The 19,458-nt window shown below is 37.5% G+C and overlaps 1 protein-coding gene across 9 annotated transcripts in view; it reads right to left on the bottom strand.

Moving 5' to 3' along the window:
• DMD (dystrophin) overlaps positions 1–19,458 on the bottom strand; it is a 985,465-nt gene that overhangs the window by 237,525 nt on the left and 728,482 nt on the right. For all 9 annotated transcript variants that reach the window (XM_077927390.1, XM_077927397.1, XM_077927392.1 and 6 more), the window contains exons 53-54: positions 15,709–15,920; positions 2,713–2,867 (exon numbers count right to left, since the gene is read on the bottom strand). In XM_077927390.1, the coding sequence (XP_077783516.1) occupies positions 2,713–2,867; positions 15,709–15,920 (367 nt within the window). The remainder of the gene's footprint in view (positions 1–2,712; positions 2,868–15,708; positions 15,921–19,458) is intronic.

Here is a 19,458-nt window from a genome sequence, read left to right as displayed (position 1 = left end):
AAAGACAACATTCCTATGAAATCACTGTAGCAGCTGATGAAGCTTAGAATGACCTCATGAAATAGCTGAAAGAATTGTCCATGGAATTGTCCACTGCTACCACTAACTAGTAAATATAACAACTGAAGTTGAAGATGGAATGACACATTCATGTCCAGCTCACATTTCTAAACTCTCAGCTGCAAAGCTGCATTAGGAGGGGCTGCATTACAGGGGGAAAGCAGAGGGTGTGTGTTTAACCCTTCCCTTACCCATTGCTATTCCTCTACAACTAGCCAATAGCTCTTATGGCCCAAATGGAGGCTTCTGGCCATGTTTCTGGTGAAAAACACAAGTCTGGGGCCCCAGCAAGGGCAGAAAACAGCAGGGGGAAAGTGGTATCCAAAGGTAGGATTAAGTTTCCCTTTTCCCACTTGCTTATTTCTCCTATGCACATTTCCTACCCTCTTTGCAGCAGAAGGAGCAGCTGGTGCATCTAAATGCAGATTGATCAGTAATAAGTAGCTAGTCTCAGTTTTAGGAAATGACATGCTCACTAATGCCGGACATGTGGACAATAATTTCAATTATGACCCAACGTTATTTTTCACATAACCTGAACCAACTGATGAACTAAAGCTATTTCAAAAGCTGGAAGACACTATACAGTACATATAAGGTAACCATCTGAAAAATTAAATCTTGTATTTGGTTTAGCAAATTCATTGGAAAGTAGTATAGGGTAGAATAATCCTCTTATTGTTCAACGTGATCTAATAACCTATCTGAGCATCGTAAGCTATACTTATAATAAGCAATGTTACAAATGTTGTTGGAATGTTTCAATATTTGGAGAGGGAGACTGGTACATTACACACCAAGCACCCATCCCCTCTAGTCGTGTTTGTAGCTCAGAAGAAAGAAGCAACCTGTGGGGGTTAAAAATACACTGTACAGGACTACTATAAGGCTCCTCCCCATGCATGTCCCCACTCATTTCAAACCTGTTCTGGGTCCTCCCCACCAAGCAAATTAAAAGGGCATAGGGGAAGGAGAAAAAGGAAAAGTTGCATTGCATAAGTGAACCTCATTCTGCACAGATAACAACGTAGTTGAATCCTGCCCATTAGTATACCTATCTTGTAAAATCTTCAGATATTTGCCAATCAGAAGCAGTGCTGGGGAGCGGGGCGGGGGGAGAAACAGCAAATGGAGAGAAGTGTGTCACCTAATATGATTTGCTTTCTCAAGGATTACAATTTCCAGAGCTCTTTAGCTACTGGTTTCCAGAATTCCTAAGTGAACTTACACTGGTACTTTGGAAGAAGGAACACTATCTAAAGATCATGTGCCATTTATTTATAATTAACCCTGCCTTACTGCCATATCTGGCTATAAGTACGAATCAAACAGTCAGAAACATACAGAACTTAAAGGGAAATAGAGAAGCTGAAGGATGCCAGTCAATCCTCCAACTTTTCCAAACAGAGATGGCCCAGGGAAGGGACATACTTGGGTCCAGGAAGATAATAACTGGAAATAAAGCCAGGAAAAGACATATGTTTTTTACTTCTAAGGAAGATGGCAAATTCTATCCTTCATTTATTTTTACTTTTGTGCTCAAGTTCCTCAAAGTGTACAACAGTTTAACCCAGACATATAAGACACAAGGTTTAGCCTAATGATTACCCGTAATTTTAGTACAGAAAAGAAAGGAACACTTTTGGTAATAACAGCTGATTTAAATAATCCTCCCTATGCCAAGAAACTCTCTGATTATATTTTACATTTTACTCTGTGCACTCTTCTGACCTTATTCATAAACTGTAATTAAACACAATTTAAAACCACATTCATTTTTGGATTTGATTATAAGCTATAAAGCCTAATGTTAGATATAAAGTCTAATGTTAGATACTAAACCAATCTAAGTGAACCAAACTTAATTTTTATGCATCTCATTGAGTGTACAACAATATGAAACAATGAATCTGAATTTTATTGCATTAATAAAACTAATTTTATTCTATGAATTTTCATATAGATTTTATAATGGGTGATTCATAGTTTAGAGGAAGGCTCTAAAATAGCTTTCAGAATTGAACAGGTATCGAAATAAATGATGAGAGACTACAAAAAAGAACAAAGAAAGCTTTAATCAAGAACCTAATCTAGGAAGAATTATTACTTATAGATTTTTTCATATGGGGACCTGATAGAGCTTCATCTTCTAACCTTACATGAACCACACTTCAACAGAACAAGAGTGTCATTTCCATACTTAGTATATAGCACTGATAATAATTGAACAGTGTAGCACAAATAATATAATTGCTCTAGATGGGGTTTCCTAGGAAGCATAATGATAGAAAGCAGGAAATCTGGCAGACAGGTTTGAGTTACAAATAGATAAAACAATATAAAAGATTAGGCAGAAACTCAAACACACACACAGGAACTCAAAAACTCACAGAAAATGATTAATCATATAATTAAACAACAACAATAAGCAAAACAGCTGATAAAAACACCTTCTTGACAATCTACCCCCTGAAAGAGACCCTCCCAAGTCACATAATTGGAAACAGTTGAAAATAACAGCAATAAATTGAGAACTGTTTCCTCCTTACCTGTTAAGTATTTCTTAATACTTTAATATTAATAGTTTCTTAAGAAAAATATCCAACTACTTAGTTTTGTTTTGCAAGAATGATACTAGAAGTTGTGTCCTACCTCTTATTAATGGTGGCCCAAGCATCATTAATGTTATTAGTCATCAGTTCTACTTTTCTGGTGTCATCAGTTGAATAATCACGGAGAAGTTTAAGTGCCAAATCATTTGCCACATCCACATTTATATGCCACTGCCGTAGCTCCTTTGCAAATTGCTGGAAGAAGAGCAGAAATGCATATAAAACATATTACACATTGTTGAGGAACATTTAGAACCTTTCCAAGTTCAGGTAATACATAAAACATATTTGCTAGTTAGATACATGAAGTTTCTGGGTAAATAATATCCCTATTTCACTTAAACAAAACATGCTGTTCCATGCAGTGTGGTTGTTGTTTTTTTTTAAAAAAAAATAGTTTTAATTAAGATTTTTTTTGTGCTATGAAACAGACAAATAAGCAGAGAGAAGTACAACTGAGGAGGAAGAGAGGGGGGAGAGACGGGGAGGGAGAGAGATTGGGGTGTTGTTCTTTCATTCTATTGTCTTGTATTAGTGTAGGGGTTGTGTCAGGATAATGTGAATAGGTCCTATATCTCTATCTACAGTATTTCTATATCTATATTTATATCTATGAATTAGAAGTCCTTAGGATTGGGGGAGATCCATTCATTCAATTGTAACTTTAAAACTCTTTAGGTAAAATCTGGTCTTAGGGTATCTAGAATTGTTTTGTTATGAGATGGAAGATTATAAATCTAGTAACAAAAGTGTAACAGAACTGTTCAAGAAAATGCAAGGTACGAGTATGCCAAGCTGTATTTTCATTGTCATTCATGGTTTCCCCAGAATAATTCTGGAAACTGCAGTCTGGTGGTGCCAACAATTTTATGTTACAAAATGAAACCCACATTCTTGTCACAGAACTACAGTTCTCCGGTTTCCTGAGGAACACAAATGACCTTTCAACCAGTTTGAGAACCAAGCTACATATTACATGCAGTTCTGAAATGGTTCCCCCCCCCCCCACATTTTTTCCCCTGGGGAAAAGCACTCACAGCAATCTTGAGCTGAGGATGGGGTGAGGGAGGAAGGAAGGAAGGAAGGAAGGAAGGAAGGAAGGAAGGAAGGAAGGAAGGAAGGGGCAGATTTACTCATTCCCCACCAGTTGTTTCTCCAGTCACAATTCCTCCTGCTCAGCCTGTTTTCTCACCCAAGTGTGGCAGTATATGACTATATAAGATGAAGTTTGGTATTAAGTCTGTGGTGTAAATATATACATAGCAGTATATATATTGTCTGCTATATGGTTTTTTCCCTCCTAATAATAAATGGGTGATTTAAATATTTAGCATTCTATATTTATACATGTGCTAGTGATCCATATAGGGCCTATAAGGAAATAGGACAAATGAGGAGTACAAAAATTAATAAATATATTTCAAAATTTCATTTATTGTTTTTATCCATTAGGTTATGTAATGAGTGCCACCTACTGGAATAGTACTGAACATGCATATACAGGGATAATATAGTACTGATAAAAAAAATAATTATTGGAATATCAGTTCTTTGCTACTTTCTCCCAAGAGCATAAAGAAAGCTTTTAAGAAAAATGACCCCAAAACTGTTTTGAATTTGAATGCTTTGACAAGGTTTATGCCACATTCACACAAAATCATGGAAGGGGGGCATTTAAACTTATATAAAATTATGTTATGAATATATATCACTTGACAGCCATGACCAGCAGTTTATTGTTATGTAGGTTTAAATAATATTGCTATGAAACTTCACTGTCCTGGTCTGTTGGAGAACATTAGGAAACATTTGTCCTCAGTTCCAATGTGTTAAAAGTCTTGAGTAAATACTGTAGTTGTAAAAGCCATAATAGAAAAAGTAATACTATAATTATTGTACCAAAATTCTTTGAATAATATGTGTTTGCTCCCCTTTGTGAAAATCAGTTTTCTTTTCTCTTACTTATCTTTGCACTAAAGAACTGCTTTTGACTTGACTAACAGCACTGAATTAATTAATGAGAATGAAGCAATTCTTTGAATATTTATCTGTGACACAAAGCAGACTGAACATCAGGTAGATAAATGAACAGCCTGAATATAATTACTGCAATGTTTTTGTAGTGTATTTTTTGGGGGGGAAGTTCCAAAAGTACAGATAAACATTAGAGCAATATGGGTCAGCAACCTCCTCCAACTTAAAATGTATTTTCATTACAGCCCATGAAGCTCCCCTTACAAACAAGCAAGGGTTGAGGAATATCTGTATAATAGAAAATATGCATAATTGATGGGTGGTTCACACCATGTTTTTTGTATACATGAGCAGCAGTGACTGTCCTGATAGTATGAAAGAACCACTGCAATCTTGAGTGCTCTTGCAGGCTGCTTGTGTCCCCAATACTCAAATTATGTTTCTCCACACCAATATTTAACTTAAGCATAGTAGGAACTGCTTTAAAATGCTGCTCTTCATGTTGCCCATTCATTCTTGTGTTGTTGGAAAAGAGTGTTTGTGACCAGCTTGTTCTCTTGGCAGAACTCTATTAGCCTTTGCCCTGCTTCGTTTTGAACTCCAAGGCCAAACTTGCCAGTTGTTCCTTTTATCTCTTGATTCCCTACTTTAGCATTCCAATCCCCTATAATGAGAAGAACATCCTTCTTTGGTGTCATTTCTAGAAGGTGTTGTAAGTCTTCATAGAATTGGTCAATTTCAGTTTCTTCAGCACCAGTACCGGTAGTTGGTGCATAAACTTGGATTACTGTAATGTTAAAAGGTCTATCGTATCGAGATCATTCTATCATTTTTGAGATTGCATCCCAGTACAGCTTTCGCCACTCTTTTGTTGACTATGAGGGCCACTCCATTTCTTTTATGGGATTATTGCCCACAGTAGTAGATATGATGGTCATCCAAACTGAATTTGCCCATTCCCGTCCATTTTAGTTCACTGATGCCCAGGATGTCGATATTTATTCTTGCCATCTCATTTTTTGACCACATCCAACTTACCAAGGTTCATGGGTCTTACAATCATGATGCTCATAATGAATCACAGATTTTTTAAAAAAATATCATTGTGGCAGTGATTGTTCATACTGGTTTTAGATGCTTAGTTATTTAATTTTGTGTCAATTGCTTGTATTTTATTAGGCTGCCTGATGTTGAAATGTGCATGCCACCTTAGGGTAAAGGGCAGAATGAATGAATGAATAAATGGAGTCTGATTCAGTCTGACTTATGGCCATGCCAATCCTTGGAAGTTTGATCACTGCCAGTATCCAAAAATGGATACTGAAAGAAATGTAAAGTGTCCACAGTCCTCCTAACAGAATGACACAGTACTTGTCATTCACTCATATGGCTTTCTACATGTTTTATTTTTCAACCAACATCTTTGTTTAAAAGAAGCGAGCTAATGCAACAGGATCAACACATGCTATTTGTTTTATTGGTAAAACACAATGAAGTAATGGCCTATAAAGTTTCACTCAGGAAATGTGTACTTTTCTCAGTGCTGCTTGAATTTTAATGACCTTGTAATCCTGTCTGAAGAATACTATTTAATAGGCCGCCTGACAAACGCATTACAGGACTATTTTAAAAGTGTTGCTTCTCACCATTAACTTCAATACTTATATCTATTAAAATCCTGACATTACTAAACACCAGTATCAGTTAGAATTTTTTTAAAAAAAACACACAGAATGTAGGTCTCTCTATTGTTCTCTCTCTCAGAAAACAATTAATCTTTTCAATAACTTTGAAGAGGTGCAGTCCTCAGTCATCACTTCCATTTCTTTTCACAGAGATGGAGACCAAAGTGATGCAATGAGTGTTTTATCAGTCAGCCTATTAGAGTCCCATTATTTTCTGTCTTACATGACTTCATATAATGAATTTTTATAATTAAACTAATGACATACCTCTTCTCTTCTTTTTCCTCATTCTCTTTTTACTTTCAGGCCCCATTTATCTCTTAATTAATCATGGTTTCATTCTCCCTCTCTCGCTCCCTTTTTTCTTTCAAAAAGTGTTCCATTACTTTAATTTCATTGTGACATATTTTAGTTTATCTCTCTCGTTTCATAACTTTGCTGACTGTTAAATAGTTTAAGGAATTTGGGAAATGTGTACATCATTCTGATCATATATACTGAAATTTTCTTTAATTATAAAATGTTTGCAGCCCCAAAAGTCCCTCACATCTTCCTCCCACCACAACTGTGCTACCATCTCTTAAGACTGCAGAGGAAAAAAACATGGCTGGCATTCCTGTATATGCACAGGCTGGGCACAGAAAATGTTGGCTAGAGCAGCCCTTCAGAAATCTGTTCAAAGGCCCAAACTTTGTGATTTAGTCATACATGCAGGGAAATGCCTGCCTGGTGGTCATTTTCTTACTTTGGTAGCAGAGGTGGTGCTGTCAAGTAGTGACAGGGTCAGTGGTAGACAACTGTGGCTAGAAGATACTGGTATAGTACAGGGAGGAGAACAGCAATAGAAATGAGAGAGATAAACTAAGAAGAAAAGTCATTGTTTGGCAGTGAGTGCAGGCAGAGGTTGGATGGCCATCATGTATGCTTTAACTGAGATTCCCAGCTCACAGAACTGTGAATGCAATTATATAGAGCTTTCCAAAGGCCAAATATAAAAATAAGATATTTATATTCCACCAAGTGTCCGTTTCTTTAAATACAGTTTTTACATAATGTATGCAATACCAAAATCATATTCAAGAGCAATACAGGATGTCTCAAAGCCAAAGTTCTGTCAAAATATTTCTTCATTTAATAAATAGGAAAGAATCTCTACTTGTTGCTAAGCCCTGTATTGTATGTCTTGTTTCTCTGGCCTACCAGCAAGTCTTTAGCTGAATACCAAGAACAGGTCCTTCTCTGTGGTGGTTTTTAGAAAAGTTCCAAACCTTCCCATTTTAGCCTACGTTTGGGTAATTTTATGGCACTATGTTTTAATAATGGTTATATTTGCTGCTATTTTAATGATACTTAATGCTGTTGTTTTAATAGCTTGTAATTACTTGTAAATTGATTGCTCAAGGTCTTAATGCACTTATTAACTGCTGCTGTTTTTATATTGCATATTGATTTTTAAATTCCCGTAGTTTTTGTTTTGTTTTTTTCTTGTTTAAATAGCTTTCATTGATGGTTGTTTAATTACTATTTTGTAAACTGCTCTGAAAATCCTGATTGCATGAAGGGCGGTTTGAAAGCTGAACAAACAAATAACCTTAGTAGATTGATGTTTTACTGATTGCATACAGATAGCAACTCAATACATATTTGTTCAGACAGGCCTTTGGAGCATAATAAGAGGGACATCATTTGAATTTGTATAATATAATGCTGATTTGTCTGCTATACTTTGTACCATATTGTTGTTGTTGATGTTTAGTCGTTTAGTCGTGTCCGACTCTTCGTGACCCCATGGACCAGAGCACGCCAGGCACTCCTATCTTCCACTGCCGCCCTCAGTTTGGTCAGACTCATGTTTGTAGCTTCGAGAACACTGTCCAACCATCTCGTCCTCTGTCGTCCTCTTCTCCTTGTGCCCTCCATCTTTCCCAGCATCAGGGTCTTTTCCAGGGAGTTTTCTCTTCTCATGAGGTGGCCAAAGTATTGGAGCCTCAGCTTCACGATCTGTCCTTCCAGTGAGCACTCAGGGTTGATTTCCTTAAGAATGGATATGTTTGATCTTCTTGCTGTCCATGGGACTCTCAAGAGTCTCCTCTAGCACCATAATTCAAAAGCATCAATTCTTCGGCGATCAGCCTTCTTTATGGTCCATCTCTCACTTCCATACATCACTACTGGGAAAACCATGGCTGTAACTATACGGACCTTTGTTGGTAAGGTGATGTCTCTACTTTTTAAGATGTTGTCTAGATTTGCCATCGCCTTTCTCCCAAGGAGCAGGCGTCTTTTCATTTCGTGACTGCTGTCACCATCTGCAGTGATCATGGAGCCCAAGAAAGTAAAATCTCTCACTGCCTCCATTTCTTCCCCTTCTATTTGCCAGGAGGTGATGGGACCAGTGGCCATGATCTTCGTTTTTTTGATGTTGAGCTTCAGACCATATTTTGCACTCTCCTCTTTCACCCTCAATAAGAGGTTCTTTAATTCCTCCTCACTTTCTGCCATCAAGGTTGTGTCATCTGCATATCTGAGGTTGTTGATATTTCTTCCAGCGATCTTAAATCCGGCTTTTGGATTCATCCAGCCTAGCCTTTCGCATGATGAATTCTGCATATAAGTTAAATAAGCAGGGGGACAGTATACAGCCTTGCCGTACTCCTTTCCCAATTTTGAACCAATCAGTTGTTCCATATCCAGTTCTAACTATAGCTTCTTGTCCCACATAGAGATTTCTCAGGAGACAAATGAGGTGATCAGGCACTCCCATTTCTTTAAGAACTTGCCATAGTTTGCTGTGGTCGACACAGTCAAATGCTTTTGCATAGTCAATGAAGCAGAAGTAGATGTCTTTCTGGAACTCTCTAGCTTTCTCCATAATCCAGCGCATGTTTGCAATTTGGTCTCTGGTTCCTCTGCCTCTTCTAAATCCAGCTTGTTACTTTGTTTTTAATGTTGTAATTTTGCCGTTAACTGCCCTGGGCTCTTGTTAGGAGAAGAACAATAGCAATAACAGTAATAACAGAAGCTGCTTCAGTTACCTCTCCCACAAGCTTCACAGGCTTTATTTCCTTATCTATTGGAGGACAAATGTAGGGAAGGTAGTCAGGAAAAGGTATACAGTTTGTCCGCAGTATGTGAATGATCATATCGTTGGCAGAGACATGCAAATGAAAACTCGTTTGCCATTGATGTGTGTTATGCTGAAATATGTATCTTCCGATCACAAATATATTTTGTTGCTACTTCCATATAATAATTTTTTTTTTAATGTAAGAAGAGATGCAGTATGAAAGAGGACTCACATCAACAGACCCTCCAATGTCCCTATTTTCCAGGGACATCCCTGATTTAAAGAAGCCACCCCACTTTCTTATTTGATCCCAGAATGTCCCACTTTTCCTTAGGATGTCCCTATTTTCACTGGAGAAGTGTTGGAGGGTATGGAGTTATTCAACCCCTGAGCTATCTGAAGGCAATCCTGTATAGGGAAGTTTTTTTAATGTTTAATGTTTTATTATGTTTTTATATATGTTTGAAGCTGCCAAGAGTGGCTGGGACAACCCAGAAAGATGTGTGGGGTATAAATAGTAAAATTATCATTATGGAATGGGACGTCCCTATTTTCATCGGAGAAATGTTGGAGGGTATGCATCAAATATCAGAAAAGAACTAATGACTATTATTTTTTTCAACCTATGTATAGCAATGGTACAGCAATACTGCAGGGTTGTTGTGAAGATTACAACAATAAAGCACATAAGGCACTTTGAATACTTGAAATTTGGCAAAATACATGTTTAATATGAACGTCATCAATTTTCAACTGTAATACCAAATCAGATTAGACGTAAAGTATCAGACACCTACTACAAATTAGAATGTATAATTTTAAACATAAATGAATATTATTATATGACTGATGCAAAAATCAGTAGCTCTCAGTTTAGTTAATATCTAGAAAAAGAAATTATAAGGGTTAAAATTGTCAGGAAGCCTCACCGCCCAATCCTTGATATGTTGGATTTTCTGTTAGTTTATTCAGTGGGTCAAGGAAAGGAACTTTACACCTGCTCAAGGCCACTTTTCTGTTCTTACTTGACATTTCATCGGGTTAAGACCTAGCGTTGAAAACAGATGTCAACGCTGGACCTCATAATCCCTTTTACAAATTAAGTCATATCAGAGGAGGCAAATTAGTTTCAACATTGTCTTTAAAAAATCCATTTCAGCAGCCTCTTTCTACATGCCGTCATATGCACAAAAGACAGCTAGTAAGGAATAATAACTCTATTAAAAGTGACAAGCACACTGAAAATAATTCCCTCTGCATTGTATAATATATTAGGGACAGAATGCCAACAACTGCTTATCATAACACAGAAAACATGAAAGCACTTGTCTTGAAATCCTGATTTATTATTAGATCTATACATTCAAATACCAGCTTATAATAGAAAACTAAATCAACTGAGTTCAGTAAGATTTGAGTTCTCTTGATTTCACATATGTCTAGCTCAGTCAAGCACAAAACTGCTAATGCCATCACATCTGAGAGGCTTTTATGCAGGGTTTGACACAATAAGAATCACAAGGCAGACAAAGGGAGATTTTTCTTTTGAAGGATGAAAATAAAAATAATGTTGCTAAGCTAGAGAATAATTTCTTTGAATTTAGGGGAATGTGAACAAGAAAAACAAACAACTGTTCAACATTGACGAGAGCTGTTAGTACCAAGAAATGGCACAGTCATGAGGCGGCAGGCTGGCAGTAGAGACCAAAATTCAATATTCATTGAATCAGGTAAGATGTTGGAGTTTTCTCTTTCCCTATTTGAAACCTATGAGAAACCTATGTACTACAAAGGATTTGTAGGCATAATACAAGGTGATCAGTTTCTTTTCCTCCACAACCATCTCTAGGTTGGCCTCTTAGAAGAAATAACCAGCTTCTAGCACTTAGGAGGGTTATACATTTCAAATTAAAAGGCATACAGAAACCACAAGCTGAATAAAACTAATTCATACAACTGTGGGCTATATTTTTTAAAAACACACACACAACTAGTTTCTTATTCTTCTCCTGAGATGCTATCTTGCAACTTGAAAGTCAAATCTGCTATATATTGCATTTAAATCCCCAGCTGACATACCAATGTCATACCAGTGGATTAAAGTCATAAAACCACAATCTCATAAGATATTGAGTATCACCCAATGAGTTCCTTATGACTTATTTAAGGAGGATACTGGCAAGCTGGAAAGTGTGCAGAGGAGGACAGCCTATTATTATTATTATTATTATTATTATTATTATTATTATTTGCATGCCGCCCTATACCCGCAGTTCTCAGGGCAGTTCACAACATAAAAGCACAATATAAAAAACAGAAAATGCATAATAAAGACAAAGACAACCCAATAATTCCCCCTTCTACAACACATTTTAAAAGGGCATCAGATGTCAATCATCCAAAAGCCTGGTTAAAGAGGAACGTTTTCACCTGCTGCATAAAGGTAACGAAAGGCCAGCCAAACCTCCCTAGGGAGAGCATTCCACAAATAGGGAGCCACTGCAGAAAGGCACATGAAGAAGGGCCTCATATGGAGAGAGGCGAACCCTTGAAGATGATCAAGGGTCTGGAAACCAAGCCTTATGAGGAATGGTTGAGGGAGCTGGGTGTTTTTAGCCTGGAAAAAAGGAGACTGAAAGGAGATATGATAGCCATCTTCAAATATCTAAAGGGCTGTCACATGGTAGATGGAGCAAGCTTGTTTTTTCCTTCTCTGGAGGGAAGGACTCAAACCAATAACTTCAAGTTAAAAGAAAAGAGAATCCGACTAAACATCAGGATGAACTTTCTGACAATAAGAGCTGTTCAACAGTGCAACAGAGTCCAGGTGGTGGACTCGCCTTCATTGATGTTTTTAGGCAGAAGTTGAATGGCAACCCGCCATGGATGCTTTAGTTGAGATTCCTGATTTGCAGGGGCTTGGACCTTTGGGGTCCCTTCCAATGCTACAATTCTATAATTCTACGATTTCCGGATCGATTTCAAAAAATCCCACTGGAAATACAGCTATACCCATGTGGTGATGGCAGGATTGAGTTAGTGGCTCATGTGATTCTGGCCTACACTCTGTATAAATATATGAGTAGTGAGGTATTACCCCTCTACTGCTGTCCATGCCAGGTTGCTCAGCCATTGCTACTGTGTCCATTCTTCTAGCAGATCAAGATAATCAGGTGACAGCAAAAACAGCAAATTTTTTAGCAGGGGCATATAGAATAGGATCTATTATTTTATTATTGATATAAACCTCCCAAATGTATTTTGTATAATTAAGCTTTCACCTCTATCTTCAGTACATTTTATCTTATTTTATTGCTATGGCTAGTGGCTGATGCAAATAAATTCTTCTGATCTGACCTATGATTTTTAAGAAAACGTGTATAGAATTGCAGCCTTAGTATTGCAGGGAGAGGTCTTATTTAAAATGATCTACCTGACTATACATAATAATTATGTATCCTGTGTGTGTGTGTGTGTGTGTGTGTGTGTGTGTGTGTGTGTAAAGGTAAAGGTAGAGGACCCCTGACAGTTACGTCCAGTGATAAATGACTCTGGGGTTGCGGTGCTCATCTCGCTTTACTGGCTGAGGGAGCCGGCTTTTGTCCACAGACAGTTTTTCCAGCTCATGTGGCCAGCATGATGAAACCAGAGCAGTGCACGGAAACACCGTTTACCCTCCTGCCAGAGCGGTACCTATTTATCTACTTGCTCTCTGACGTGCTTTTGAACTGCTAGGTTGGCAGTTCAAAAACACCAGTGATACACCAGTGATAATATGAATATTTTATATTGTTACTTTGCTATTTCAGTGCATAAAGGAAGGTTTCCACTGAAACATACTGGGCAATTTACTATTTTACTAAAATTCCCAGGATTTTTAAGCACCATTTTGAAACTTTCCTCTTTTATGCTCTCCTCCAACTGAAAAATCAGTCTTTGCTCCTGTCAAGATCACTTTAGTATTTCATTTGCCTTCACTGATACAGCCTATAGTACTAATCAGTTCTACTGCCTGGATAAGATAGAGGCAATCAAAGGTGGCAGAGGAATTGAACATCATAGTGCATCACAGAATGTAAAGTGATATCAAAGAAGTAAGTGAAGGTGGTAGTTCACACAACACATGCAGGACAAAGTGAAAGATACTCAAAAAACAGAATCATGAGGAAGTTTATGTGTCTTTATGTGATAGGAGATCTGACTGAAGAATACTGTGTGAAATGAAACTACTCACACTGCTTCAACAACAACAACAACAAAACCCTACTGCATCAAATTTATGGATGGAACTGGAAGGCTGTTATGCACTTCAGCACTGCCCAACTTAATCATTCATTCATACAATCAAATGATTGTAAATGATTGCAAATGATTGCAAATGTAAGCTGCCTAGAGTCCCTTTCAGAGAAAGAAGTTGTGGAATAATGATAATAAATCACACAACAGACAAAGAAGACCTAGGACCTAAAATGTTTTTTATCCACCAACCCTGAGCTAAAAATTTGGAATAATTTTCATCAGAAACTTTCAGCAACTATTTCACCACTGACCTCCATATAAACAAATGCACCTATAGAGAATCAATTGCTTACCACTTGAAACTCATAAATCTGGGCTCAGCAAAATATGTTATAACTTGGTAAATGATTCAGAAGTGGATCCGTAATTTCATATTAAAGGTAAAGGTAAAGGTACCCCTGCCCGTACGGGCCAGTCTTGCCAGACTCTAGGGTTGTGCGCTCATCTCACTCTAGAGGCCGGGAGCCAGCGCTATCCGCAATCACTTCCGGGTCACGTGGCCAGCGTGACAAGCTGCATCTGGCGAGCCAGCACAGCACATGGAACGCCGTTTACCTTCCCGCTGGTAAGCGGTCCCTATTTATCTACTTGCACCTGGGGGTGCTTTCGAACTGCTAGGTTGGCAGGCGCTGGGACCGAATGACGGGAGCGCACCCCGCCGTGGGGATTCGAACCGCCGACCATGCAATCGGCAAGTCTTAGGCGCTGAGGTTTTACCCACAGCGCCACCCGTGTCCCTAATTTCATACTAGCAGGCAGTAAAAGCATTTAGTCAAGCAAGATCTCAAATGTTCAGGTTTTTTGAACTTACACACATAGCGTGTAACAACTAAACATGGACAGTTATGCCAATGTTCAGTCTTTGAAAATGTTTTTCTTGGTACAAGCTCAAAAAAACTAATTAGAAAAAATTATCTATTACCCTCTGACATTGCATACAGTTAGTTACAAACTATATATAAAAGAAGATGAGCGAAGGATCTGGCAAACTGCAACCTTACTACATCATAGGCAGAATGGTCTTGGTTGTTCAAATGTGTTCTGAGAACATTAATAAGAATGAGACTGAAAGAAAATTTATTCAAATCCATATATCAATGGTACCTCACCCCTCACAAATCAAACATGATACATTGACTGAATTAATTTTGTTGGGAGTTGAAGGAAATCAAAAGTGGACAACAGCCACATATTCTAGGTGTGATCTATGGTGTGTAAATTGTTAAAGGGTACTGCAACCATTGCTGCTCCTATGACTCAGTAGGTAGAATTTACGTTGTGTGTGTTTCAGCCCTTTACTAGTTCAGTTCTCTGTAACTTGGGCTCAGAGTTAGTCCTGTTTATAACCTGTTTAATAAAGCAACATTGTGTTGTTGCATGGTGCAGCTGTGTGAGTAGATGCACAAGGAACCACCAAAGGTTATTACTTTGGAGATGCATACAAAGTGACTTTTTGGAACAGGATCCTTGACATAAGTCAAGGCATTTTGGGATACTGCGTATCAAGAAATCTCAAATCTGCATTTCTTTGTTTACTGAAAACAGAGCTAAGAGAGAAAGACTTGCATGTTGCTACTAGCCTACTAACAGGTGCTAAAATATGTAACACAACTCTGGAAAGAAAAGTGGATCCTAACATTAAAGGAGTGAATACAGAAGGTCATAGAAATTGCTTTGATCACAAAACCTACTTACCAAAGAGGATAACCAAGAAGTAGAAAATTTTATAGAAAAACGGGCATCTTTTGTCAGTTATTAGAATTTTTAAAATCTATGATAATATAACTATTTTCCACTAATATAATCATTTTTTCCCTATCTACTATTATCTGTAGTACTAATCATTGTATTTATCATTCAAGTTCTCCATATAAAAGATTAAAATAAGCACAAAAGGCTATGATTTAACTATTAACACAAACTTAAATTGCTTATGTGGAATTCAGAAGCAGTTTCTGAGCATTAAAAAAGAAAGAATAGTTCTTCATTCCCCCCTTTTTCCATTTAGTACCTTGAGTTCTGCGTTCTGCTTCTTTAGGCCTTCTACAGTGTAAGAAATCTCCTTCCATGATTCAAGCCTGGCTTTTGCACATTCCAGAACCTGCTCAGCTTCCTGCTTGGCTTCCAACCACTGTGTTGAATCTTTCAACATTTCATGTAATTGCTGTCTTCGGTTCTGAAGGTGCCCCTGGACTTCATCCCACTGGTTCTGTATCTTTTCAACTGGTGACATACAAGGGAAAACCAATGAAATAATTATTTGGAAAAAAATTATCTGACCACTCTGATCAAGTTCTCCACTAATTTGCATGACAAATACCATACAGACAGTCAGGAAAGGTTCATTAGAGAAGAGTTAAAGGAGATTTTTATATAATTCAGGCATCACTATAATTCAGGCATTATTACAAAGTAACCCAAAAGTATCACACATAAAATATCTATTCATCACATTATTTTTACACAAAATTGATACTTCCTTTTACTATGGAAACTGAGAATAGCTTTTGAAATAGAAAAGACAATCCTTTTCAACTACCGGTAAGTTTGGAAACAATATACTTAACATTAGTTAGTGCACTAGAAAATAAAGTTATTCCTTACACCTGATCAATATTGGTTAACTATCTATTCATCTTCCATCCTTAACTATTTTGTAAGCAAAGAAAGTGAATGCTTTGTAATGTTTCTGTGAAGTATGTATGAAGCAAGCATATTTTTGGAAAAAGTTCAGAATCTGTTCCAAACATACATGTGTCAATACACATTCAGGGAATGGATGCAATCTAGGATAGCACCTGATCAACAATAGGGACATGGTAATTGCACAGGATATCATTCCCTATATTGCAGGTGTTCAGGTCATTGCTTATGAAGCAAAAATGGCAGCATATGTACAGGATAAAGTCTGCAAAATCTTTTATAGCTTATTAGCAGTCATTTTAAGTGTTTCTTTGAAGATGGATGTTTAAGTATTCCTAACGCCTTATTCACAAAGCTGAGTTTTGTGTGAAGGGATTTATCAGTTTATGAAACATTTCCCTTGCTTGCCTGACCTCCACTATTAGAGGGCAAGCAGTTTGTAAAAAAAGAACATTGCTTTAAAACATTTTCTATGGATGTGAGCTCAATAGCAGGAAAATGGTAGAGAAGAATTGTTGCAGCCCGACTTAGAGCCCTGGCTAGGGTTATGGCTTAGCCTCATAAAACCTCAAACATTACAATGAACATATGGTATTCAGTGGAGGGAAAAATGAGTTCTTTCCCTAGCCAGTGACCCTTATTTGAGAGCATGAAGAGCTCTTTCTTACGGACGTTATACAGAACTCTGAAAAAGTCAAGAATAAAAAGGTGCCAACTGTACAAATCCATTGCTCCAGAAAGGATTCTTTCTAGCTTTAGAAAAGGAAACAGGAAATTAATAGTGTCTTTCTTACTCTTTTCCAGATAAAGCATTCCTCATGAGAACTGAAGGTAATACAGTCCAATGGGATAGATGAGATGAGTAATGATTTGAGCCACTGAGTTGTGGCATTATAGCCAGTGTGGTTTACAGTTAGGGTGGTGAAGTAAGAACAGGGAGATCCATGTTGAAATCTGCATTTAGCCATGAAACTCACTGTGTTAACTTGGGCCACTTTCTCAGCCTAACTTTACAGGTTGTAAGGATAAAATGAGTCAGGGGGATGATACTTGCAAGTCTCTATGACCTCCTTGAAGGAAGGGCAGGATGAAAATATTAAACAAACAAACAAAGCAGCTGCGATCATTTTAATTTACAAGCAACAATATAATTTACAAGCAACAATATGATCTGCTGCCTATCATTGGCAGCAACACCAAAGAGCTTGTGAGAACATCTGGGCACCCTATAATGACCCATATGTATAAATCATATGTGATGCTAAAGTCACTGGGTGTAGACTTCAATTCTAATGCAACCCAGAGGTGTTTTTCTGCTCCCCACCTCTTCCTCCCTACGTTCCTCCAAGCTGATTCCATTCTTGTTTGTATGAAAGCTAAAGAAAGTTAATAAAATAATTAAAGACATAGTGATAGGATCTGCTCAGTAATAGCATTACATCTATATACTTTTATAAAGTTGAAGATTTTAAGGCCAAATTTGCTGTAATGCCACAGGTCCAAAGACTGGAACTGCTCCAGCTACCAGCACATTCAGATTCACTTTAGTCAAGGAGGTTTGCCAATTTCAAAGTTGCTATTCAATTTATTTTGCATCCTCCTGAGGTGCCTCATCAGTTTAGTCAGGAAGTACTGACACTGGAGCAAATTGCATTTAAAAGCCAAACATTGGATAACTGTGTTGCAACATGTTTACCATTGATTCTGCAGTCAGAAAAGGACAAGATCAGCAAGTAAAGGCACTAACTTGAGACCTATTTCTATCACATTTCTGTTTTGCCATAGTTCATTTATGGATAAGCTAAATACAATTCTCTTCACAGGTAAAATGAAATGACTGATGCCAACTATCTGCACTATTCTTTTTCGAGCAAAATGGATTTATGAGCAAAATCAATAAACACATTTAATAGGTTAGAACTAAAGGGTAAATGAATATTATTTGAAAGGGGAGCTATAGCTAGTGGTGCTTGTGTCAAGGCAGATATTATTACTTAAAAATATTCTAACACCTTAATTAATACTATCAATTATGCCACTCTGATCTAGCCACAATTTTTGGGCTAGCTTCCTTCTCCAATATTCACCTGAGTTCCACAAGGAAAGAACCCAAGCAAAATATCAACTTGTTGTGATTACTATTTTTCTTGTTAATTTATGAGCTGTGATGTGATCAATCACCTCAAGGCAATGTACAATAAAAAAGGCAAAACAAACAAACAAACAAACAAAATAATGTCTTTGCTGTTTTCTAGAAAAAGCAGATAGTGGGTGACTGTCATATCTCAACAGGAGCAGCCACTCTAAAAGTCTTTCTCAGAGTTACTGCAGAACAGGCTTCTGAGATCTTTGGAACTTGCAGGAGAAACTCTTTCACAGACCACAGAAATCTGCTGAACATAAAAGGTATGAGGCAGTCTTCTCAAGTAACCTGGTCCTGAGCTATAGAGGGCCTTATATGTACCAACACATTGAACTTGGTCCAGTAGCATATTGGCAGCCAGTGCAAATCCTGCAAGCAGGGTATTAAATGCTGGTTGTAATTTGTCCCCACAAGCTACCTAGTTTCTGCAACCTGCATTCTTCAAACTTGAAGCTTGTGGACCAACCCCAAGGGTAGCCCCAAGGAGAGTGTTACCAATTAAACATTCAAACTATCCCAATCCAGGAACAACAGTGGCTGTCTGACCAATCATAGTTGGTAACAACCACTAACAACTACCAGCCTCTGTTTGAAAAACAGTCCAGCCAATTGACTCTTGGAAAACTGTCAGCCCAAGCTCTTAGCATAGTTTAGGGTAAAAGATAACAAGTTATCCTTTGCACAAACCTTCTGCAAGTTTTACTAGTTTTTTTGTGATGGTGGTGGTGGGGGGGGGGGTTGTTTATTTATTTATCTATCCCGGCAAGCTCTCCTTGTTACAGCCTTGTAACACTGACTTTTTTAGACACAAAGAATCAAAATGGAGGGAGAACACTACCGTATAAAACGAGCAGAAAAGGAGGTGTTTTATTCAAGTTCCATTCTGTAATACAAAATGTAATTTATTACTTATAGTTGTAAGGATATTAAACTGTTGCTTTCCTTTCTATGTTGCTAGTTTAAAAATGGTTTAAT

Source organism: Podarcis muralis, chromosome 4 (assembly GCF_964188315.1).
Source record: "Podarcis muralis chromosome 4, rPodMur119.hap1.1, whole genome shotgun sequence".
NCBI lineage: Eukaryota > Metazoa > Chordata > Lepidosauria > Squamata > Lacertidae > Podarcis > Podarcis muralis.
Note: the sequence above shows the minus strand (reverse complement) of the source record. Positions and strands in the feature narration are given on the sequence as shown.